Raw genomic sequence first — 26005 nt, 5'->3', positions numbered from 1 at the left:
TGTCTTGACCTAGAGCATTTCTCCACTAATCTCCAAACTCTCCTTTTACCTATCTCAAACCTCACCTGTCCTAGTTCTGCAACCTCCTTCTACAATTCCACCCTCTCCTCTCAACTAGACATCATGGCACCTTGTACATTTAAATACCGCAGGCGCCCCCAACAACAACCCTGGCACAACAAGCTCACTTGATACCTCCAAAAATGCTCCAGAACGCTGTTGGAGAAAGTCTCACTGTGCATCTGACTTTCTCCACTATAAATTTATGCTGAGCTCATACAGCTTGGCTCTTTTCTCTGCAAAAGTTAATTACTTCAATACCTTCATAACCACACTCTCCCACAAACCCAAATGACTATTTCACACATTTAACTCTCTTCTAGGCCCTGCTGTTCCTCCTCCACCCACTAACTTGACCGCCTCAGACTTTGCAACTCACTTCACTGACAAGATCTCTACAATCAGAGAAGAGATCTCCTATCTTTCTTCTCCCCCTTACTATACTTCCCCTAACTTCACTCCCTCTGCTGTTCTATGTTCATTTGCACCTGCTACATTGGAAGAGGTTCCTGCTCTTCTCCAGTGCTCCCGCCCCACCACCTGCTCCCTAGATCCAGTTCCCTCGCATCTCATCCATACTCTGTCTTCTTCTCTTTCTCCACCTCTCACTAAAATTCTCAATCTCTCTCTCACCTCTGGTATATTTCCATCGCCCTTCAAACATGCAACTGTAACCTCAATTCTAAAGAAGCCCAATCTTGACCCTAACTCCCCATCCAACTATCGTCCTATCTCGCTACTGCCTTTTGCATCCAAGATCCTTGAACGAATTGTGTATACGAGATTGACAGACTTACTCGAGTCCAACTCTCTGCTAGACCCGCTTCAGTCAGGTTTCCGCGCTAAGCACTCTGTGGAAATGGCACTGACCAAAGTATCCAATGATCTACTCCCTGCAAAATCTCGTGGTCACTACTCTATCCTAATTCTCCTTGACCTGTCTGCGGCTTTTGACACTGTTGATCATCAACAGCGTCTTCTCATCCTCCGCAATATCGGTCTACAAGATACTGCTCTCTCCTGGTGCTCATCCTACCTCTCCCAGCGCTCTTTCAGTGTTTTTTTTTCTCTGGTTTTGCTTCTTCTCCTCAACTGTTGGTGTCCCCCAAGGTTCAGTTCAGTTATTTTAAATAGTGGTATGAATGCCGATATTATATCCAAACACACACCCGCAATGGGACTCAAGCATTACATATAAACACACCCTTTTTATTAAAACACTAAAATAATACACAAGCACCCACTTCAATCAAACAGAAATACTACACACAAAAAGACACCTGCATTTAAAAGCCAACACAACATACAACATCCTACACACCCTTGTACACAAACGCAAACACTACACATGAGTACACCACTGCATTCCAATGGCAACAGTACGTACAAATACACCCCTACATGCACACATATACTTTATACAAAGACATGCTTACATTCAAAAGCACAAACACTGCTTGCAAAGACAACTTTGCAAGGATGGGCAATTTACTTCTCTAATATTATCCTGACTTCTTGTGTCACTATACCCCACTCCCTCTAGCATGTAAGCTTATTGAGCAGGGCCCTCAATCCCTCTGTTCCTGTGCGTCCAACCTGTCTGGTTACAAAAACGTGTCTGTTAGTCCACCCATTGTACAGCGCTGTTGAATTTGTTGGATCTATATAAATAATAATAATAATAATAATAATAGCATTATTGGAGTTGTACAACAGATGTTGATCTACCTTTTGGCCTCTCTTTGGCACTAGAGGGGGTCCTACAAAATATGATGCACCATGGCCCTTTCTGCATTAGTTCCCCCACTGTGTGTCAGTGTGGGGATATGTATGTATCTTTGTGTAACTGTGACAAACGCTCCTTCCCACAAACATTTGCCACAAACTCCTGGAGGAGTGTGGAAGCTGGCCTCCTGCCCACCGACTATGGTCCAGGTCTGAGACACTGTTTGGGATTTACCCTGCCCAGCCACCATTAGTAGCTTTCTCTGGGTGCCCCTGGTTTGTCACTTTCCCTTCATTCAAATGGAACTGAACGCTAGCTCCCTGGCGGCCGTTCGCAGGAACCAAACCCACAAATGGTCCTCAGTGGTTTGTAGCCGTGACCGCTATGAAACTAATTTCTGCATGAGGACATTGTGGGTCCCCGGTCACCCGCCGTAAATGTTATGGAACTGTTTTTGGCATGATATTTCAGCCACAGGAGCTCCCTAAAGTAAACCGGCCAAAACACCAAACACCCTGGAACTATTTTGGGCATAGGACCATGTGTGCAGCCAGTCAGAACTTTAATCCAGTGGCATTCCCCTACACTGCATTGATCTGAACGCTATTTGTACAACTTGGGCGCTGAGATCACAGCTATTTGGGGATGTATAATATGTAGGGTTGTTGAATGTTTTTATGATGTTTTGGGGTACTTTTAAGTTTGTATGTTTTGTGTTGGGCTCTCTGTTCCTGGGAGATAATTAGCTTACCGGTCTTTAACTTAATTATCTCCCAGGCCCAGGGATTCCTGGGAGGGGCTTGTGTTGAATACAATGGAGACTCCCTGCTGGGGTCTGTGCGTAAAAGCACAATCTGGAAGTTGCAGTTCAGCTATAGAAAGAAAAATAAAAGTATTATCACATAGCTAAACATTTAAAAGAGATTTCTCTCCATAGACATACATCAACAGGGCACTATCACAGCTATATTGGCAGGCTTATTATTTCATTAAATACTAGCCATTATTAGCTATGTTGAGGAAGCAAGCCTTTGTGTAATAGACCCTATATCCCATGAATGTATTTTTATGGGGCAGGCTTCCTAGGAGGTAACTGCCATATATTCAGCCCTTTCACCGCTGATAGGATGGAGCATAACAATCATTTTCTGGCAGATTGGCATTTAGTAAATATCTAAATTGGAGCTCCTATGTAAATACAGTGATTTCTTCATATCTGGATAGCATTTGTACAATGTAGACAGTAAATAGAGAAGGTACAAAGACAAATTCTTTATTAAAGATTTAAATTTAGTGGCCTCATCTACACCCCTCTCTTGGACGGTTTATAAATATATGTTTTATGTAAATTATCAGTTTGCTTTAGTTTATTGATAACTTTTAATATAAATATGTTTTTCATTGAATCATTTTTTTCGTAGCCAATTATTAAAATTCTAAGTTGCATTTTCCGTACTGTATAATTTCCATGATTTATACCTGAGTTAATTACATAGAAGAGACACCGTAGAGAGTACTACAGAGGATAAAAGATGCTGATTTCAGCAGTAAGAGCAGCCATCGTGCGGAGGAGGCCATGCCATCACACAAGATGTGTTAATCTGTGCTGGACATCCGGCATAGCTCTCTGCACATCAATATCTCCCCGATCGACAGGATTCCACTAAAGAAGAAAATTACAGATTATTTTATTTTATACAATGTATTTCGAACTCTTTGCCTTTTATATTTTGGTAGCATTTCCTTATTTTGTGAGAAGTTTAGATGAATCAGGCTGTGTTTTGAATGTTCCTCTCTCAGAAAGATACAACCAGGATGGCGATTTTATTATCGGAGGACTCATCACTGTAAATGTGGCCTCAACGCTTACCACTTATGATTATCGACTGCGTCCTGCTGAATTAAACACATATACATGTGTTAAGTAAGTATGTCTTATTTTTACCAAATATCTGAACCAAGGAAAATGTTAAACTTCTTTAAGGAAATTGGGATAAATTATGATCACAAAATGTAATTTCTCTAAACAGTACTATTTGTATTACACAGCCATGGTATAATGCTGCCGCCCACCCCATGTGTTTCCTATTAAGGGTTATTAAGCATGTAGGGGTTCAGAAAAATACCCCTCTCTGTCTTGTTAGAGATATTTTTGCCAGCAGCTCAAGGAAGCAAGGTGAAAGGTCAGTGTAGGACCTACCTAAGAGGTTTGCCTTGACGTTGGCAGGTGGTCATCCCTCAAATGGCCATTGGAGTAACTACATAACCTCCATTTGTTTAACTATACATAGGGATTTTGGAGAGAGCGCATGTCATTTTTTTCTTTGTTTTTTACTGTATGTATAGGGGCTGATGTGTACTATGGTTGCTGCCTCCCAGGAGTGATGGGAGTTTGAGCGCAGGACTTATTTTTTTGTATTTGTATTCACTTTGTGTTTCACACCGCTATGTTACAATGCTGCCGCCCATCCCATGTGTTCCCTATTAAGGGTTAAAAAGTATATAGGGGTTTATATAAAAAATACCCCTCTCTGTCTCGTTAGAGATATTTGCCAGAAGCTCAAGGAAGCAAGGTGAAAGGTCAGTGTAGGACCTACCTAAGAGGGTTGCCTTGTCTAAATATCTGCAGACAAGCCACATGGACATTTCAAAAGCTCTCATGAACATAGCCTATTACATTATAGGGGACCCTTTACTAGAGTTAGATTAACCTATTATATTATAAGGACCCTTTATTATATTTAGATTAGCCTATTTTATTATAGAGACCCTTTATTATATTTAGATTAGCCTATTATATTATATGGAGCCGTTATTATATTTAGATTAGCCTATTATATTATAGAGACCCTTTATTAGATTTAGATTAGCCTGTTATATTATATGGAGCCGTTATTATATTTAGATTAGCCTATTATATTATAGAGACCCTTTATTATATTTAGATTAGCCTATTATATTATATGGAGCCGTTATTATATTTAGATTAGCCTGTTATATTATAGGGGTCCTTTATTAGATTTAGATTAGCCTGTTATATTATAGGGGCCCCTTTATTATATTTAGATTAGCCTATTATATTATAGAGACCCTTTATTATCTTTAGATTAGCCTATTATATTATAGAGACCCTTTATTATATTTAGATTAGCCTATTATATTATATGGAGCCGTTATTATATTTAGATTAGCCTATTATATTATAGAGACCCTTTATTAGATTTAGATTAGCCTGTTATATTATATGGAGCCGTTATTATATTTAGATTAGCCTGTTATATTATAGGGGACCCTTTACTAGAGTTAGATTAACCTATTATATTATAAGGACCCTTTATTATATTTAGATTAGCCTATTATATTATAGAGACCCTTTATTATATTTAGATTAGCCTATTATATTATAGGGAGCCTTTATTATATTTAGATTAGCCTGTTATATTATATGGAGCCGTTATTATATTTAGATTAGCATATTATATTATAGGGATCCTTTATTAGATTTAGATTAGCCTGTTATATTATAGGGACCCTTTATTATATTTAGATTAGCCTGTTATATTATAGGGACCCTTTATTAGATTTAGATTAGCCTATTATATTATAAGGACCCTTTATTATATTTAGATTAGCCTATTATATTATAGAGACCCTTTATTATATTTAGATTAGCCTATTATATTATAGGGACCCTTTATTAGATTTAGATTAGCCTGTTATATTATAGGGACCCTTTATTAGATTTAGATTAGCCTATTATATTATTGGGACCCTTTATTAGATTTAGATTAGCCTGTTATATTATAGGGACCCTTTATTATATTTAGATTAGCCTATTATATTATATGGAGCCGTTATTATATTTAGATTAGCCTGTTATATTATAGGGGACCCTTTACTAGAGTTAGATTAACCTATTATATTATAAGGACCCTTTATTATATTTAGATTAGCCTATTATATTATAGAGACCCTTTATTATATTTAGATTAGCCTATTATATTATAGGGAGCCTTTATTATATTTAGATTAGCCTGTTATATTATATGGAGCCGTTATTATATTTAGATTAGCATATTATATTATAGGGATCCTTTATTAGATTTAGATTAGCCTGTTATATTATAGGGACCCTTTATTAGATTTAGATTAGCCTATTATATTATAAGGACCCTTTATTATATTTAGATTAGCCTATTATATTATAGAGACCCTTTATTATATTTAGATTAGCCTATTATATTATATTATAGGGGACCCTTTATTAGATTTAGATTAGCCTGTTATATTATAGGGACCCTTTATTAGATTTAGATTAGCCTATTATATTATTGGGACCCTTTATTATATTTAGATTAGCCTGTTATATTATAGGGGACCCTTTACTAGAGTTAGATTAACCTATTATATTATAAGGACCCTTTATTATATTTAGATTAGCCTATTATATTATAGGGGTCCCTTTATTAGATTTAGATTAGCCTGTTATATTATAGGGGTCCTTTATTAGATTTAGATTAGCCTATTATATTATAGAGACCCTTTATTATATTTAGATTAGCCTATTATATTATAGGGAGCCTTTATTATATTTAGATTAGCATATTATATTATAGGGGACCCTTTATTAGATTTAGATTAGCCTGTTATATTATAGGGGACCCTTTATTAGATTTAGATTAGCCTGTTATATTATAGGGGCCCTTTATGAGATTTAGATTAGCCTATTATATTATAGGGGCCCTTTATTAGATTTAGATTAGCCTGTTATATTATAGGGGTCCCTTTATTAGATTTAGATTAGCCTGTTATATTATAGGGAGCCTTTATTAGATTTAGATTAGCCTACTATATTATAGGGGACCCTTTATTAGATTTAGATTAGCCTATTATATTATAGGGGACCCTTTATTAGATTTAGATTAGCCTGTTATATTATAGGGGTCCCTTTATTAGATTTAGATTAGCCTGTTATATTATAGGGAGCCTTTATTAGATTTAGATTAGCCTACTATATTATAGGGGACCCTTTATTAGATTTAGATTAGCCTATTATATTATAAGGAGCCTTTATTAGATTTAGATTAGCCTACTATATTATAGGGGACCCTTTATTAGATTTAGATTAGCCTATTATATTATAGGGGACCCTTTATTAGATTTAGATTAGCCTGTTATATTATAGGGAGCCTTTATTAGATTTAGATTAGCCTATTATATTATAAGGAGCCTTTATTAGATTTAGATTAGCCTACTATATTATAGGGACCCTTTATTAGATTTAGATTAGCCTATTATATTATAGGGGCCCTTTATTAGATTTAGATTAGCCTATTATTTTATAGGGGTCCCTTTATTAGATTTAGATTAGCCTGTTATATTATAGGGGTCCCTTTATTAGATTTAGATTAGCCTATTATATTATAGGGGACCCTTTATTAGATTTAGATTAGCCTATTATATTATAGAGACCCTTTATTAGATTTAGATTAGCCTGTTATATTATAAGGGTCCTTTATTAGATTTAGATTAGCCTGTTATATTATAGGGACCCTTTATTAGATTTAGATTAGCCTATTATATTATAGGGGCCCTTTATTAGATTTAGATTAGCCTATTATATTATAGGGGTCCCTTTATTAGATTTAGATTAGCCTGTTATATTATAGGGGTCCCTTTATTAGATTTAGATTAGCCTGTTATATTATATGGGTCCCTTTATTAGATTTAGATTAGCCTATTATATTATAGGGACCCTTTATTAGATTTAGATTAGCCTATTATATTATAGGGGACCCTTTATTAGATTTAGATTAGCCTGTTATATTATAGGGGTCCCTTTATTAGATTTAGATTAGCCTGTTATATTATAGGGAGCCTTTATTAGATTTAGATTAGCCTACTATATTATAGGGGACCCTTTATTAGATTTAGATTAGCCTATTATATTATAAGGAGCCTTTATTAGATTTAGATTAGCCTACTATATTATAGGGGGCCCTTTATTAGATTTAGATTAGCCTATTATATTATAGGGGACCCTTTATTAGATTTAGATTAGCCTGTTATATTATAGGGAGCCTTTATTAGATTTAGATTAGCCTATTATATTATAAGGAGCCTTTATTAGATTTAGATTAGCCTACTATATTATAGGGACCCTTTATTAGATTTAGATTAGCCTATTATATTATAGGGGCCCTTTATTAGATTTAGATTAGCCTATTATTTTATAGGGGTCCCTTTATTAGATTTAGATTAGCCTGTTATATTATAGGGGTCCCTTCATTAGATTTAGATTAGCCTATTATATTATAGGGGACCCTTTATTAGATTTAGATTAGCCTATTATATTATAGAGACCCTTTATTAGATTTAGATTAGCCTGTTATATTATAAGGGTCCTTTATTAGATTTAGATTAGCCTGTTATATTATAGGGACCCTTTATTAGATTTAGATTAGCCTATTATATTATAGGGGCCCTTTATTAGATTTAGATTAGCCTATTATATTATAGGGGTCCCTTTATTAGATTTAGATTAGCCTGTTATATTATAGGGGTCCCTTTATTAGATTTAGATTAGCCTGTTATATTATATGGGTCCCTTTATTAGATTTAGATTAGCCTATTATATTATAGGGACCCTTTATTAGATTTAGATTAGTCTATTATATTATAGGGGACCCTTTATTAGATTTAGATTAGCCTATTATATTATAGGGGACCCGTTATTAGATTTAGATTAGTCTATTATATTATAGGGGTCCCTTTATTAGATTTAGATTAGCCTATTATATTATAGGGGACCCTTTATTAGATTTAGATTAGCCTGTTATATTATAGGGACCCTTTATTAGATTTAGATTAGCCTATTATATTATAGGGGACCCTTTATTAGATTTAGATTAGCCTATTATATTATAGGGGACCCTTTATTATATTTAGATTAGTCTATTATATTATAGGGGACCCTTTATTAGATTTAGATAAGCCTGTTATATTATAGGGATCCTTTATGAGATTTAGATTAGCCTATTATCTTAACCCCTTAAGGACACATGACATGTGTGACATGTCATGATTCCCTTTTATTCCAGAAGTTTGGTCCTTAAGGGGTTAAAGGGAGCCTTTATTAGATTTAGATTTGCCTGTTATATTATAGGGGCCCTTTATTAGATTTAGATTCGCCTGTTATATTATAGGGGTCCCTTTATTAGATTTAGATTAGCCCCTTATATTATAGGGACCCTTTATTAGATTTAGATTAGCCTATTTTATTATAGGTTTTTTTTTGAAGTTTTTCTATTAAATTGTTTAAATAATAAACATTGCAATGAAACAAAACATTTTGCCTAGAGAGAACAACAGCATAGACCAGCACCTTAACCGCATCTGGCATTAAATAGGGGCAGATTATTATGCCTTAATAGGGAAGATATGGGATATGGGCAGCATTGTTACATGGCTGTGTGATACAATCATATAAAATTAAGTCCTGCGTTTAAACTCCCACTGCTTCTGGGCGGCAGCAATGACTAAAGTACACATCATCTCCAATACATCTCTTTAGCTTGCAATGGTATTCCTGACACCTTGTATAACTTATCACACATTCGTTGAGCTGCAATACTGAGACTGAACATCTCCGCTGTAATTCTCTGGAGCTGGAAGGGAAGAACTGGTTAGTGAATATAGCCCATCCCCCATTAACTGGACGACTCACAGTTCTGAGAGTCAACTGATTTGTATTACCCCACACACTGCTTTTTATCCGCAGCCCCATAGTATGTGGTTTCCAGGACAAGTTGACAGGGCATTTTCCCATGATACACTGGGTCTGAGAGAATTGAGCTGGAAATTTTAGATAACTCAATTATCTCTCAGTTACATAAAATATATAATTTTTATAACACACCCTAAAAACATAATGAAAACAGTACAGGAACCCCACAATTCTTATGTCCTCGAATAGAATGAATCTGAGTGCACAACATATCCAACAAGCACTCATATTGGTTTGGTGGAACAAGATCGCTATTCGGGAGAAGATTTCACCGGCTGTCCATGAGGAGATGCTCCGAAAGAGTTCAAGAGAATCCAGGGCTGTAACCGGTCTTGGTTCTGGAGTTCCTGTATGAACAACAATGAACGCTCCCCCTGGCTCTTTGGTAGTGATTTGTCCCCCAGTCGGTAGATCATATCTCCTGAACGTGGTTCGTGTAGTTGTTTGGGAAAATATACAAGCAGCAGTACCATCTTGACAGGGGTTCGCGGTAACATGTAGCTGAAATTAGTTCCATGTACCGCTGCCTGTGTTTGGGAGACAAAATGGCTTATGCAAACCATGGTTATTCAAACAGCGGCCACCCAAGTACTCCTTAATTGCGGTTAATAGCCAGGGGTGGTTGGAGTTCTAAGTCAATAACTAGTGGAAACCACACACATTCTGTTTGGTTACCGAACAGAGGGATACAGATTTGTTCATAAGAACTCAATATGAGTTTGGCAACCCCAGGGACCAATGCCAGGTCTGCCACACTTTTATTGCTTTTTTTTATAAAACATAACAATTAATCGTTGAAAACAAACAAGTAATGAACATAGTACAATTAAGAAAAAATAAAAAGTAAAAAAAAAAGAAGAAGAAGAAAAAGAAGTAAAGAAGGGGGAGAGAAGGGACACTATTCAGCAGAACTGCTTACATTTTGTTAAAATTGACCTTATTATATGATCACTATCCGAGCCTAGTGTGTTTGACCTCCAATTTCTTGCAATCAGTGTATTTGCCACTACTATTAATATCAGAATAATTAGTTTCCTAATGTGTTTTGGTAAACCTTCCGGTAGCATAAAATAAGTATCAACCTTCTGAGATTGGCTGTTTAATACCTGTAGCTTTGTGAAGTATGGATTGTATGCCCACCAAATAAGTAGACAATAGGCTCCACCATATGAGTAGCATAGTGCCAATAGCAGATTGATATCTCCAGCACTTCCCGTTTTCATCTTTCTCTACATGTTTTAATCTAGTAGGAACTAGGTACCATCTGTAAATCATTTTCCTCATCAATTCTATTTGTGTTGCACATAAAGTAAGTTACTTCTTCAGTAATGCTAATGCTATGCCTTTATAAAACTATATGTTCTCAAGGTTATCCCTTACCTAATATGTTTATAACAAGTAGCGGGAATCCTAACAGCTGGTTTCTTCTTGAAGCTTGTTTTTTTTGTTATTCCAAACTAACTGAAGCTACTACGTTTTTGTGAGTTCGCAGGAAGAAGTCATTTGGGATTTGTATCTGTACATTCCTGAACAGGTATTGGAGCTTTGGTGAAATAACCATTTTTACTGCCACAATTTGGCCTATATATGATTTTTTTTCTAGGATTCAAATGTGCTTTGTCTCTTTTGTCAATGGAATCAGTCTTCTGCATCACTGAGTTTCGTATTGTATAGTTATGGTATAGCTAGGTGTTAAATTATTTTTGGTTTCTCTTGAATGAACTCAATTGAAGAATTATTTTAAATAAGGGTATATTTTTAAGAGACAAATAATAAATATAATTTTTTCCTAAATATACTTAATTGAAGATAAGTTGCAATTTGAACAATAATATAAACTGAAGGATGAATACCAGTTTATGAAAAAATTTAGAACACATTTATTAGAAGTTAATTCAATTACAAATTTGAAGAGAATAAAAGTCCAGTACAATTCAATGGAGTATAACCAGTTTGGTAATGAATAACTTAAATGACTAAGCAGGTAGATGTAGCAAGCAGATGAAGAGTTAGCTTGTATTTGTAGAGTAACTTGAATTAATCAGCAGATAGATTCAGTGAGCAGATGAAGGGTTAACGTGTATGATCAATATTAGAATATATTAGAAATAGTTTGAGTTAGAAAGGAAAGTTTGATACTTGCAATAATTGATGATAGTTCTTACTGCTGAGATGGAAGCAGAGTGTGAATTAAATTAGGTAAATGTTTTGATGTTCAAGTGAAGCTTGTAGAATTCAAAGTGTTGTTTTTAGTTTCAAGCCAAAGTCAGTAATTTTTGAAGACAGCAGTGTCAGTATTCAGTCCATGTTCGATACACCAAGGAAAGGATAATAAGAGCTCAATATGCCACTTTGAATCACTAAGTTTACAAAATAACTGAGCATTTCAAAGGCAGCGCGGCTGGATTCAATTAGGTTAGCGTCTTATTTCAGACGTGGAGGAGGAGCTTCCTGATCAGCGAACTTGGGTGATCTTAAAGGCATGACAATAGGCCTGAGAGTCACAAGTGCCTTTGTAAAGGCAGTAGCTGATCACAGTCTAGGCAGAGTTGTGTATATCTGCCTGGGAGAAGAGCTGAGGAGGCAAAGGCAGAGGGAACAATACCTGCCTGGAAGGAGACCCATCCCAGTCAAGCTTTGGCGACATGGTCTGAAGTGCTCCAGAGTCCCCTGTGGCAGTGAGAAAAATAATAATATAGTGCACACTGTGAAATGGGTAAGTGCAAATAGATGGAAAACTACTAACTAGCATAGAGCAAAAATAGACTGTGCTCAATCTATGCACTATAGGTGGTGCGTTCCCCACCAAGGAAAGTAATGTCTAGAAGGCGGCTAAATAAAAGAAGAAACATTCAGGAATATTGAATAAATCATCTATCTTTATTCTAATGCAATAAAAACACAAATTTACTATTTACTATTAGGGGTGCTGCTATTATTAACTAGTTTATGCTTTGAATATGCATATTTATCTAACAATTTCAAATTTATTTTACAAAAATGTATTTTAACCTTTCAGGATAAATCTTATGTCCTACCAGAATTTGGTGGCCTTCATATTTGCAATTTCTGAGATAAATGAGAATCTGGAAATTCTTCCTAATATAACTCTTGGATTCTATACTGCAGACCCTTGTTTTAGTGAAAATTATGCAGTGAAGGGAATACTTAACATCATTTCAACAGAAAAAGCATCTTCAGCTATACCTAACTATCGTTGCGGAACATCAATGAAACTGGTGGGATTCGTGGATGGTATATCTTCCAAAGTGACTCTCCTGCTGGCCAGAATGTTTGGTTCTTACAAAATTCCACAGGTAAAATACAATAAAATAGGGGGCAATGTATGTTTAGTCTTGTAATATGTTAAGTTTGCTTGTTTTGAACTTGAGGACACAAGCTATTTTGGCAGTTTTGTTATGAATGTGTTCAACTGCAATTTCCGTCTATTTATTACACCAACATATATAAAAACATGTTTTAAATTTGGTTTCCATGGAATTATTTTTGGGCGACTCCACGTGTGCGGTCGGTCAAAACTTTTCCCCATTGTGATTCAGCCGTGTTTGCAGGATCTGAGCACTATTTTGGCGCTCAGATCCAGGCTATCCAGGGATATAATACTTGTGGGGGTTCCTATGTGTGTTATGTGTATTTTTGGGTGTCTTTTAGCTGAAGTGATGACTATTAGAAAAACTGTTTTCAGAGACATATGTTTTAACAAGAGGGTTCAAAAGGATGTTTCTCCAAGTGCCCTCTGAACTACAGATAAATCCCTGAAACGGAAGAACAACTTACAAAGAAGTCTAAGAAATATGATGGTTTTATAGAATCTTTGAATTAGGATATTTGTAGTTAAATATGTGACAAGGAAATGACTCAAGGATGACAGATGAACTTTGAGAGTTGAGACACTCAAGACCAGTTATAAAGCCATCTTGACGAAAATGTGGAATTATGTACATAGATGGGTGGACTTGTAGACAGTAATGCACCCATGTAGGAATTAATGCCAGATCATGAAATTTATCTTGGATTTAGACTATCTGGCCTCTTGGAAACAGGGAGACGCAGGACAGGCATCTGGATACAGGGAAACTCAGGGCAGGCAACTGGATGCAGGGAAACACAGAGCAGGCCTCTGGATACAGGGAAATGCAGGACAGGACCCTGGATACAGGGAAATGCAGGACAGGCCTCAGCATCACAGACAGGTAGTGGCACTGTGAGGTACTGCACCACACTGAGAATAATCCAAGTCGTGAAAAACGGCTACGTCAGAACCATCTATATTCTAAAGTAGAGAAATGCATCCTTGAAGCACAGCAAGTGGAGTTCCTTGACTTCATTAATAAACCTGAATGTGTGGCAATGGATCCCCAAAAAATTGAAGGTTGTTCAACCACTTACAAATATCACTAAGAAAAGTATCAAGTGGTCCTGGCCCAAAAAGCCCAAAAGTATTTAATCTATGAAAATATTTCTTTACATAAGCTCCTATTCTCCAATTATCCAATTTCAAGAAATCATATTTTCTTGAGGTTAATGTCTCCAATATTGCCACCGGAGCCATTGACTGATGCTGAACTTATTTACAACATTGGAGATAAATGGAGAAACCTTGTTGGTGATTATGACACAGTGTCTTTGACAAATGGAAGCATCTCTTGGAAGGTGCCACTTACTCCATTACAGTCTTCATAGACCACAAGAACATAGAATATATCCATGTCAGGATCAAGACAGGGATCCAACACGCAGTGTACTAAAACTATAAAGACGTGTACCGGACCTTAGAGTGGCCGGACTAACGTCAAGCGAACAAAGAATGATCAGGGACAAGCCGAGGTCGAGGGAATGAGAAGACAGGTAAGCGAAAGCCGAGCCGAGTATAAGGGTAGGAGAGGGAAGCAAAGTCAAGATACAAGCCAAGTCAATAACCGAAGAACAAAATGAATAAGAACGCACTGAGGGAACAGACAAGCTGAAACCACGACAGGGCAATGACTCACTGTAAGTGAGTACATTTTATACCCTGTTTCTTTAATTGATATCCACGCCCCCAAAATGTCCTGGTTTGAGATTTCCCGCGGGTCGTGACGTCATTGACGTCATGACGTCGGCGGAATTGCGCCGCGTCATAAAAGGGGGCGGGGCTATCACGGCCGGCGTCCAAAGTGCCGAAATTGCTGGAGGAGAAGGAGGTGAGAGTGGCAGGTACCATGACAATCCGAACCACAATACATTTGAACCCCCAACAAGCAAGTTGGGCATTTTGTCCTGGATCAAAAACCATAAAATCAGACACCTTATCAAGGCTGCTCTGCACAGAATATGCCACAATAAACTCACAGGAGACAGGAGACGTATTTATAATATTTCCCTTTGAGCAAAGCAGGAAGGGGAATTGGATGTACTTGTCCATCTAGGGACAAATGACTTGTCTTGCAAAGAGGTTTCAGAGGTAAAGGAAGTTTTTAGTGTTTTTGCCAATGATATATGGCAGGTTGCTTCCACACTGTTATTCTCTGAAGTTCTGCCTGTGCATAACACTCAGAACGACGGGCGGATGCGTATTAGGGACTTTAACTTGTGGCTTGGTGAATTGTGTCGGGAGGAAGGATTTGGCTTCATTTCTCATGTTAGCTCTGTTTGGAATGGAAATTAACTGTACAAAAAAGATGGTTTGCATCTTTCTCAAAAGGGAACAAATGTTCTCAGTAAGTAGTTCAGAGGTTTTGCTAGGATGTATTTAAGCTGGGAGCGGGGAAGGGGGCAAAAGGGTGAGGAAACATCAATCCATTTGCCCCCCAAAACAAGGACAGAAGGTGCCTGTAGCAAGTGTGTTAAAAATTATACGCTTAAAGTCATGTCTACAAATTCTCACAGTTTAGGGAATAAGATCCATGAACTTGTGGCAATAATGGCAACTGATAATGTAGATTTAGTCGCTGTTACTGAGACAAGGTATAATGAGAAAAATTACTGGGACATAGCAATACCAGAGTACTCTTTATATAGAAAAGACAGGGAAGGCAGGAAAGGGGGAGGGGTGGCCCTGTATGTGAAGGATAGCATAAAATCTAGCCGAATAAAAGTTAGTGAGGCAAACATAGAGTCAGTTTGGGTTACGTTAGATTTTAGTAATCACACAGTAACTCATGTAGGTGTAATTTATAGCCCCCCAGGACAAATAGAAGAGTTAGATAATCTACTAGTTGAGGAAATAGATAAAGACAGCAAAGGGGGAAGTTATCATCACAGGTGACTTTAATCTTTTTGATGTGAATTGGAAAACCAAAATAGCTGCTTGTGCCAGGAGCACATATTCTAAACTCCCTACTGGGATTGTCTCTAAAACAAGTCATTGAGGAGCCAACTCGTAAAGAGGCCATACTAGATTTAGTGTTAACAAATGGAGATTTGGTGTCAGATATTACTGTAGGTGAAAGTTTAGGATCCAGTTCTCATCAGTCAGTGTGGTTTAATATAAGAACAGTGACTGAGTCACACCACACAAAAACAAAAGTTTTAAACTTTAGAAAAACAGACTTTTCTAAAATTAGAATAATGTGTAAAGGAGTCATTATCAGACTGGAACAATTTAAATGGAGTCCAAGAGAAATTGGATTATTTAAAAGTTGCACTGCTGAAAGCAACAGAAAATTCCATTAGGCTTGTCAGTAAGAGCAAAAAATTAAAGAAACCACCGTGGTACTCGGCAGATGTGGCCAAAATAGTAAAAAAAACTAAAAGTTAGCATTTAGTAATTATAAAAAAAAAAGCAGAGTGAGGAAGACAGAATGATCTATAAGATTAGGCAGAAAGAGGATAAGCAAGTTATAAGAGCTTCCAAATCTCACGGAGAAGAGAAAATAGCACAGTCAGTAAAAAAAGGGGACAAAACATTTTTTAGATACATAAATGATAAAAGGAAAGTAAAACAAGGATTAGTTAGATTATAAACAAAAGAAGGAAGGTATGTAGAAGTGGATCAATGCCTAGCTGACTGCTTCAATTAATATTTGTGTTCAGTATTTCCAGATGAAAATGAAGGAAAAAGGACAAATGAGTCATTTGTTACATGTGAGTTTACAGAGGAAGAGGTTCTATTTCAACTGTCAAAAGTCAAGACAAATAAGTCAATTGGACCTGATGGAATACACCCAAAGTTTTTAAAAGAGCTTAGTGGTGTACTAGCAAATCCATTAACAGATGCATTTAACCAATCATTGTTAACAGGAGTAGTGCCAGAAGATTGGAAGTTAGGGAATGTTGTGCCCATTCACAAGAAAGGTAATAGGGAGGAGTCGGGCAACTATAGGCCAGTAAGCCTTACTTCAGTAGTGGGGAAAGTGATGGAAACCATGTTAAAGGATAGGATTGTTGAAAATCTAAAAACACATGGATTTCAAGATCAGAGACAACGTGGGTTTACTTCAGGGAGATCATGCCAAACTAATCTTATAGATTTTTTTGATTGGGTAACTAAAATAATAGATCAGGGTGCTGCTGACCTATACCTAGATTTCAGTAGGCTTTTGACACTGTTGCACATAGAAGGCTTATCAATAAACTGCAATCTTTAAGTTTGGATTCCAATATTGTTGAATGGGTAAGGCAGTGGCTGAGTGACAGGCAACAGAGGGTTGTAGTCAATGGAGTACATTCAAAGCATGGGCTTGTCACCACTGGGATATCTCAGGGATTCTCTTTAATATTTTTGTTAGTGATATTGCAGAAGGTCTTGATGGTAAGGTATGCTTTTTTGCTGATGATACTAAGATATGTAACAGGGTTGATGTTCCATCAGGGAAAAGCCACATGGCAAATGATTTAGGTAAACTAGAAAAATGGTCAGAGTTGTGGTACCTGACATTTAATGTGGATAAGTGCATCTTGGACATAAAAACCCAAGGGCAGAGTACAGAATATTTGATAGAGTCCTAACCTCAACATCTGAGGAAAGGGATTTAAGGGTTGTTACGGTTACTCCCAGGCTAGCTGGAAGCTGGATCGCTTGGATAGTCTGCATCCCAGTTTAGAGAGAGAGAGAAGCCGCTTTAGCTCGATATCCAGAAGGATCCTGTAAGTTAGAACAATCCCACTAGCTATTTTACAGCTAGGATACTCTTTTCCCCACAAAACGAGTCGAGGCTGCGATTTGAAGGTCAAACAAGATCTGGTTTTAATGGCACACAGGGATCGGTATTTATGCAAAATCTCAGGTCCAGGGACAGCCCCCTCTGGACCTGATGGGATACATGGATAACACAAGGGATCAACCAATAAGAATACATTGTATCATTTGAATTTGCTACCACCCAGCTTGGAGATAATAAATCCAATGGTTAGAGTAATACAATTATCTCCAAGCGCCCAAAACCCATGTTTATTTTACACACAGAAAACAGATTAAAAATACATAACTCTAGCATTTTAGTATATACTTTGGTACTTTCACCATTCATTTTGTAGCTCTGGTCTGTGTGTTCTAGTTCACCGAATAGTGACCCAAACTCACGAACCCTCTGCTGTATTTCATCATGATAAAGTCTGTTCGTGTATTTGGTCGCAGGCTGGAGATGGCAGCCATGTTTGTGGGTTTAACAATAGGCAGCGGGACCTCAGCGTTAACTCGTGGAACTAATAACGGACAGAGTTGTGCCCGAATCCCCGCTCTCTGGCTGGATGTCGTCGCTGTTCGGAATACAAATTTAGCCCGCCGTGAAGGGGACCTTAACCTGCGGTTAACCGCAACATTTCACATTCTAATTGAGGCCACATGCCAGGTTGAAGGTGGTCCCCATTCGTGACCCTTTCGGTAGTTTAACCTTTGGGAGATAAGGCATGAACGGATATATCCTGGGGCCGTCAATTAGCCTGCGGTTAATCGCAAACTGCAACTCCCTGGGTGATCAATTGGTGGCACACTCTCCCAGCCAGGTGGTCGACCGTTCGGTAGTTTGAGAGGTGACCGGGGTTAAGTGGCGGCACACGCCAGGAGCCGGGTGGTCGGTTGTTCGTTTAACAAACCGGTGTATATATAATCCATTCGGGAGAGGGTGCAGAATTCAAGTACCGAAGCCATAGTATCACAAAAGAGCCAACATAATCTGTGTTTGTAACAGTTTTGTAACAGGGGGGATTATTTCTGATGACTTAAAAGTAGGCAGACAATATAATAGTGCAGCAGGAAATGCTAGCAGAATGCATGGTTGTTGTCAGGGTACTCACCTGTGAGACAGACGGCCAGACGTGGTCGCTCCTGGAATTCCCAACAGGGGACTTGAACCGGGGAACTTATCTATCCTAGTCCTGCTCTCTGCCTCTGAGCCACAGCAGCTTTACCAGAGACTACTGATTCCGGTCTTGTTCATCCTGGCATGGCTACTACACCGGGGGCTGCACCTTGACTTGTCTGTGTCTCACCTGACTCTGATCTATCATCAGCAGGGTATTTAAACCCAGCCTCGCCCTGTACTCAGTGTCAAGTCTTTGATCTTGTGTTGCTGTGTCGTACCAGTGTTCCAGTTTATCTCCTTCGTTTATTTGACCTCGGCTTGTGACTACGTTTATTCTGACCTCTGGCATCCCTTGACTTCGGCTACTCCTTGTTGTTCCTGACCTCTGGCATCCTTTGACCTCGGCTATCCCTCGACTATCCTGCTGGTTCTGTCCTTGCCTGTCCTGCGTATTTGGTACTGCATCCTGCACAGCCCCCGTGCACAGACCCACAGGCCAGGTGAATTCTTACCTGACCACCTTGGCCTGTGGCTATCTGCAAGGGTGAGCGACATATCTGCGCTACAGACTCCCAACTCAGGTAAGACCCTGACAAAAGACTTGACCAATATGGAGTCCGCAGAGATGTGCTCACCCTCACTCCAGCAAGTGTCCAGCCTGGCCCAGACTGTTTCGGAGTTGCAGCAGGACATTTTTTCTCTTAAAGGCGCAGTACATCCAGCCCCGGAACCCTTTGTCATCATGCCCGACAGATTTGATGGTAACTACATGTCCTTTCAGTCATTCAGGATGGATTGCGAGGTATTGTTTTCTTTAAAGCCTCGAACTTACGCCACGGATTTCATCAGGGTCAGAGCGGCTATCAACCTGTTGTCTGGACGCATTCAAGTTTGGTCTTACCAAATGTTGCAGAGGAAGAGTCCTGTCCTTGTCAGCTGGGAATCCTTTATTATTGCTTTGGACTCACAGTGCAGGACCACTAAGCCCAAGCCAGCTCCACCTACTAAAAAATCGCGGAGTCTACGTTACCAAGGAACCGAGTACTATCACCACACCCCAGTGATGCCCTCTTATGATCCAGTTCCCAGGAAAACTCCAGAGGTATCCTGTGTTCCACTTGATCCTGAGGAACCTATGCAAATTGGACGTGTCCACTGAAAAGTCACACCTAGGGAGAGGGACCGAAGGAGAAGCCATGGTCTGTGTTTTTACTGTGGAGAAGGAGGACACTTCATCACGCTTTGTCCTGTTCGCCCTCCTAGACCTCCAGCTCTCCGACTGGGTAATAATATTCTTCGTCCAGTGTACACCGCTTATCAGCCTAAAGAGCTACAAGGGAGCCGTTATTCCTGTCCAGGCTTGGCTTCCATGGAAAATGCTATACCCCCTGCTCCAGAGTCGTCTGCATCTACTACCAAAGTTGCTTCCTGTAGTACCACCACTACTTCCTGCCCACTTGAAAAGGATTTACCTATGGATTGTGTCATTGCTTCTAATGGCACTACGGTCTGTAAAAATGACCTAGAAGTGTTCGAAAAAGCACTGCTAGCTACGAGCACTGTCCCTTCCGAAGTTGTGGAAATTTTTGTCACCCCTACCCGGAACCTAGACCGATCGTCAGCCGTACCAGAAGCTGGTACTGGGAAATCCCGAGCTAATCAGGGATTCCATACTGAGGACTTTCACTATGGGGACTCAATGGATTCTGAGAGTGACTCTGGAGAGACGGATTATTTCTATGAGGAGCCTACTTACGCCCAGAGGTCGTTTTTGAAGGGGGAGGTACTGTCAGGGTACTCACCTGTGAGACAGACGGCCAGACGTGGTCGCTCCTGGAATTCCCAACAGGGGACTTGAACCGGGGAACTTATCTATCCTAGTCCTGCTCTCTGCCTCTGAGCCACAGCAGCTTTACCAGAGACTACTGATTCCGGTCTTGTTCATCCTGGCATGGCTACTACACCGGGGGCTGCACCTTGACTTGTCTGTGTCTCACCTGACTCTGATCTATCATCAGCAGGGTATTTAAACCCAGCCTCGCCCTGTACTCAGTGTCAAGTCTTTGATCTTGTGTTGCTGTGTCGTACCAGTGTTCCAGTTTATCTCCTTCGTTTATTTGACCTCGGCTTGTGACTACGTTTATTCTGACCTCTGGCATCCCTTGACTTCGGCTACTCCTTGTTGTTCCTGACCTCTGGCATCCTTTGACCTCGGCTATCCCTCGACTATCCTGCTGGTTCTGTCCTTGCCTGTCCTGCGTATTTGGTACTGCATCCTGCACAGCCCCCGTGCACAGACCCACAGGCCAGGTGAATTCTTACCTGACCACCTCGGCCTGTGGCTATCTGCAAGGGTGAGCGACATATCTGCGCTACAGACTCCCAACTCAGGTAAGACCCTGACAGTTGTATAGGGAGAGGTATTAGCAGTAGAAAGAGAGACAAGATATTCAGAGCAAGAAATTCAGAGCTCATGCCATTGTACAGAACACTGGTGAGACCTCACTTGGAGTTTTGTGCACAGTACTGGAGTCCGTATCTCCAGAAGGATATTGATACTTTAGAGAGAGTTCAGAGAAGGGCTGCTACACTGGTTCATGGATTGCAGGATAAAACTTACAAGGAAAGGTTAAAGGAACTTAGTATAACTTGGAAGAAAGACGAGGCCACTTTGATATGATAGAAACATTTAAATGCATAAAGGAAATCAACACAGTAAAGGAGGAGACTGTATTTAAAAGAAGAAAAACTACCACAACAAGAGGACATAGTCTTAAATTAGAGGGGCAAAGGTTTAAAAATAATATCAGGAAGTATTACTTTACTGAGAGGGTAGTGGATACATGGAATAGCCTTCCAGCTGAAGTGGTAGAGGTTAACACAGTAAAGGAGTTTAAGCATGTGTGGGATATGCATATGGCTATCCTAGCTATAAGATAAGGCCAGGGACTAATAAAATTATTTAGAAAACTGGGCAGACTAGATGGGCCGAATGGTTCTTATCTGCCGTCATATTCTATGTTTCTATGTTTCTAAAAAAAATACAAAAATAAAGAACATAATTTTGTGTGGAGAACTGACATGTTACTACAAACTTACAAAATCTACCTCATCCTCTTCACTTTCTGTTTCTTCTGAAGATTATCTCATGTCTCATGAGAAGATGTATGTGCCAAAAATCTGTTTGAACATCTTACAACATTTTCATGATACACCCAGTCACTGTGGACAAAGGGTTGATACAGCATGTTCAAATATATTTCTGGTGGCCTTCTTTGAGAAAAAAATTACAAAGTTATGTCAATTCTTGTACTCTATGTGCCAAATCCAAGACTTCTAACAGAAGAACGACAGGTTTAACGAAACCCTTACCAATCACCCGTAACTGCTACCTATGCTCAGTATTCTGTGCCAAATGCTGTGATCAGTTTCTCCTTGATCCTGCAAATAACAAACAACACGGACACCCGTGAAAAAGTGATGAAACACAAAAAAATTATAACTTAACTGATAGGTACACGGCCTCCCAAGGTTATCTCCCAGCTGATAACCAGGTAACAGGACTATATAATTGATGGGATATTGCTAGTGTACCTATGATAGAGGACAAAACATAGTGCAAATATTGCTAATAAACTGTAGTGAAAATTGCCAGTGATCAGAATGCACTCACATATTCCAGAAAAATAAAGCGTGTTATAGGTGCCTCCCCTAGATGGAAATGGGGGGTATGTCCCTTTAAAATTCCCTCCTCAAGTGATAGCCGATAGGGTATCCAGGTCAGCACGAAATCTCACAGACAGCAACCAAAGGAATACTTTAAAGGCGATTTATTCACTTGGAAAAGGTTAAATAAAACAAAATATAGTAAAAACAGATAAGAAAGAGATGCTGGTCCTACGCGTTTCGTCCTTATACAAAAAGGACTTCCTCAGGGACCTCTTTCAGCAAATCACATTTAACAGGTACATAAAATCAAAAACAGCATCCTAAAAACGCTAACAATCAAAAGCTATTATATAGGGCTAAACCCTGCAAGTCATTGGTGGAATAGTGGGTGTCTTCTAATTGCCTGGTTCCAATTCGTCGAGGTTTTCCTCTCAGGTGTAGCTGTTTAGCCGCGATGAAAAAAAACGGGTCCGTTCGAAGCTCCAGCCACTTCCGCATTCGTCATACGCCACGCCTGCGTCACGTGTATAATTGCCGATCACATGATCTTTGTGCGTTCCACGCTCGGGAAGAAAAATGGCTGTGCGTTCCACAGCGTTTATGACAGCTTAAAGAAGCGTTTAGTGTTTAACTCAGGCCACTAGGAATAAAAAACTGTTAGAGTATATTCTTTGATCACATTAAAAATATATATATATCCCAGTCAAAATTAATAATAATAATATGTCCTCTAAATATAATAATAACATTAACCAGTTAAAATGAATGAAAAACTTCCCATCCAAGTTAATCATTCATTGTATCTATTATAATTTTACTTGATTACTGATAATACTAATAGTGGAGTCATACAATAGCAGCAATATTTTTTATCATAATAACCATCAACCATAATCTATCAATAATGCTGATAATAAATTCATATATTAATAACAATGTTGTTATCATAATATCCATTAAAGTGACATAGATAATCACCCTTCAATTGTGAATTCATTTTATAATTTTTTTTATATTTGATTACACATCCATATTGTATAAGATGGTTAAACAAGTGATTAAACACTCAAAATTTACTCAAAACTAAAATGACCATATCGCCATTATAACTCCATTTTATGTGAAGTGACATGAATATTTATTTATATATTCGGTTACATATCCATATTGTGTGAAATAGCATAAGTAATTAAACACTCGTTCCAAAGAAGGTGACATAGGAATTGTACATTTTACTACTAAATTAGTATTGTATTTTACTAGGTGTTTGAATTGTATTATATTATATTCTACTGTGTATTAATTTAAAGATATATACATTCAATTAATTCAAAAAACAAACAATATCCATGTCCACATTCAAACCCCTAGGGGTGATCCTGCTCTGAATATCTGGTACATGAACTTTGTCTTTGTCTCACCTGACCTATTGACTGCCTGGCCTCGCTTCAGCTTTATCCTTGCCTGTACCTCACTTCAGACATTATCGGTTTGTTACTGCATTCTGAGCTCTATCTACGAAACTGTGACAGAGAAATGAATGTAATTTATAATATTCATACATCCTCCAATTGAATAGCAGAGGGAATCACACATATAGCATGAAACCTTCCTACACTTTAATATGTATTTATTCTTAATGTTCAATGTATATTAACTGCATTTTATTTTCAAATGTATAACCTTCATAATTATATTATATCCCTACTATATTAATATTCAGATTAGCTACTCATCGTTGGATTCCACCCTAAGTGATAAAGTCCAGTTTCCATCTTTCTACCGCACTGTCCCCAATGAAAATATCCAATACAAGGCAATAGTCAAGTTGCTTAGATATTTTGGCTGGTCCTGGGTCGGAATGTTGGTTTCCGATGATGAGTCTGGATTGAAGGCCAGTCAAGTGCTTCAGGAGGAGCTCTCTCTACATGGATACTGTGTTGCTTTTTTGGAATTTCTCCCGTATCGTAATAAATTAGCTGATGCATTAAAAGCAAGAATTGCTAAAATTTTGAAAACCACCAAAGCTAATGCTATTGTTATTTATGCTGATCAAGACTATGTATTTCAATTACAAACCTTATTATACATGTATCCGAGTCCTGAGAAGATCTGGATCATCTCCTACCATTGGAATTTGGCTGAGGGAGTTGAATTCAGTTTTCTAAGCTTTGAGCCATTCAACGGCAGTTTGTCTTTCACGATTCATACAAAAACAAGTCCAAACTTTGAAGATTTCTCTCAAAATGTTAATCCTGTCAGTTATCCAAATGATTTCTATATTAATCGTGTATGGATGGAGCTTTATGACTGCAATTATATAAGAAAGAGTGGTGACTTTGAATTATGCATGGGCAATGAGACAATCCGATCTAAAGAATACAGAAATATCCATAAATACATGTCTCAATACAGTTATACTATATACAACGCAGTATATGCTTTGGCACATGCTTTGCATGAATTGACCTCTGAATTCAATAAGGAGCACATTATAAATGAGATCCAAGCATGGAAGGTGAGTAGGAAAACATAACATATTCAGATTAGTTTATACTTATACATCAGTTTTTATTTTTAAACATGTTATCTTTTTGGATAATAACATTAAAATTCAGTTAAATCATATCACTGGCTGCTAATTTAACAGCCGCTCTATATGTCCTGTCATGTAATAGGAATCGAGTTACTAATCAAACTGATCCCACAAGTAACAGATTGAATCCATAGAAGATACAACTCAAACTTGCAAAAACAGGCTATTCTTAATTTATTAACATGCTTGCACTGTGAATGCTTGTGGCTTTTCTCTGGTGTCTCCATAAGTGGGGTACCAGAGCACAAAATGACCAGGAAAGTGTATTTTTCATGTGTTTGGAGTCTGTTTGTGGAACTGCATGTGTAGAGTGAGCTGGTTATGTTGTGGTGTTTTGTGCTAATAGGTTGGTTTCAGTTGTGTTGAGTTTGTGGGGTAGTATGTGTGGCTAGTTAGTATGTAGAGGGGATGTAGTGAATGTGTGCATAGGCGCTGTAGTGTATGTGTGAAAAAGATGGTAAGTGTGTGTGCTCAGGGATTATAGAGTGTGTTTGCTTAGAGGATCTAGTGTGTGCATAGGGGATCCAGAGTGTGTATGTCATAAATATGTGTGTGTCTATAAGGGATTCAGTGTGTATAGGGGTGCCCGATGTGTTTGTAAAAGATGCAGTGTGTGTGTAAGGGTACAATGTGTGTGTGTATGTGGCTGGTGCAATGGTGTGTGAGGTATAGTGTGTATATGAGGGGTGCAGTGTGTCTGTGTGTGTGTGAGTGAGTCTGTGTGTGTGTGAGTGGTGCAGTTTTTATGGGAGGGGTGCAGTGTGTGTGAGGTACAATGTGTATGTGCATGTGGTAAAGTGTGTGATTGGAGAGGTATTTTGTATGTGAGTGGCAGATTAATGCATAGATATATATATATATATATATATATATATTTAAATAAATATACGTTATATCAACCCTTTCTTCTTATCTTTGCTCAA

General features: G+C 38.3%; 1 protein-coding gene across 1 annotated transcript in view; it reads left to right on the top strand.

Annotated features, from left to right (window-relative positions):
- The window catches only part of LOC134582716 (vomeronasal type-2 receptor 26-like), a 94778-nt gene that overhangs the window by 12789 nt on the left and 55984 nt on the right, over nt 1-26005 (top strand). The window contains exons 2-4 of the mRNA XM_063439359.1: nt 3587-3710; nt 12592-12889; nt 24210-25004. Of these exons, the coding sequence (XP_063295429.1) occupies nt 3587-3710; nt 12592-12889; nt 24210-25004 (1217 nt within the window). The remainder of the gene's footprint in view (nt 1-3586; nt 3711-12591; nt 12890-24209; nt 25005-26005) is intronic.

This window comes from Pelobates fuscus, chromosome 13 (assembly GCF_036172605.1).
Source record: "Pelobates fuscus isolate aPelFus1 chromosome 13, aPelFus1.pri, whole genome shotgun sequence".
Classification (NCBI taxonomy): domain Eukaryota; kingdom Metazoa; phylum Chordata; class Amphibia; order Anura; family Pelobatidae; genus Pelobates; species Pelobates fuscus.
Note: the sequence above shows the minus strand (reverse complement) of the source record. Positions and strands in the feature narration are given on the sequence as shown.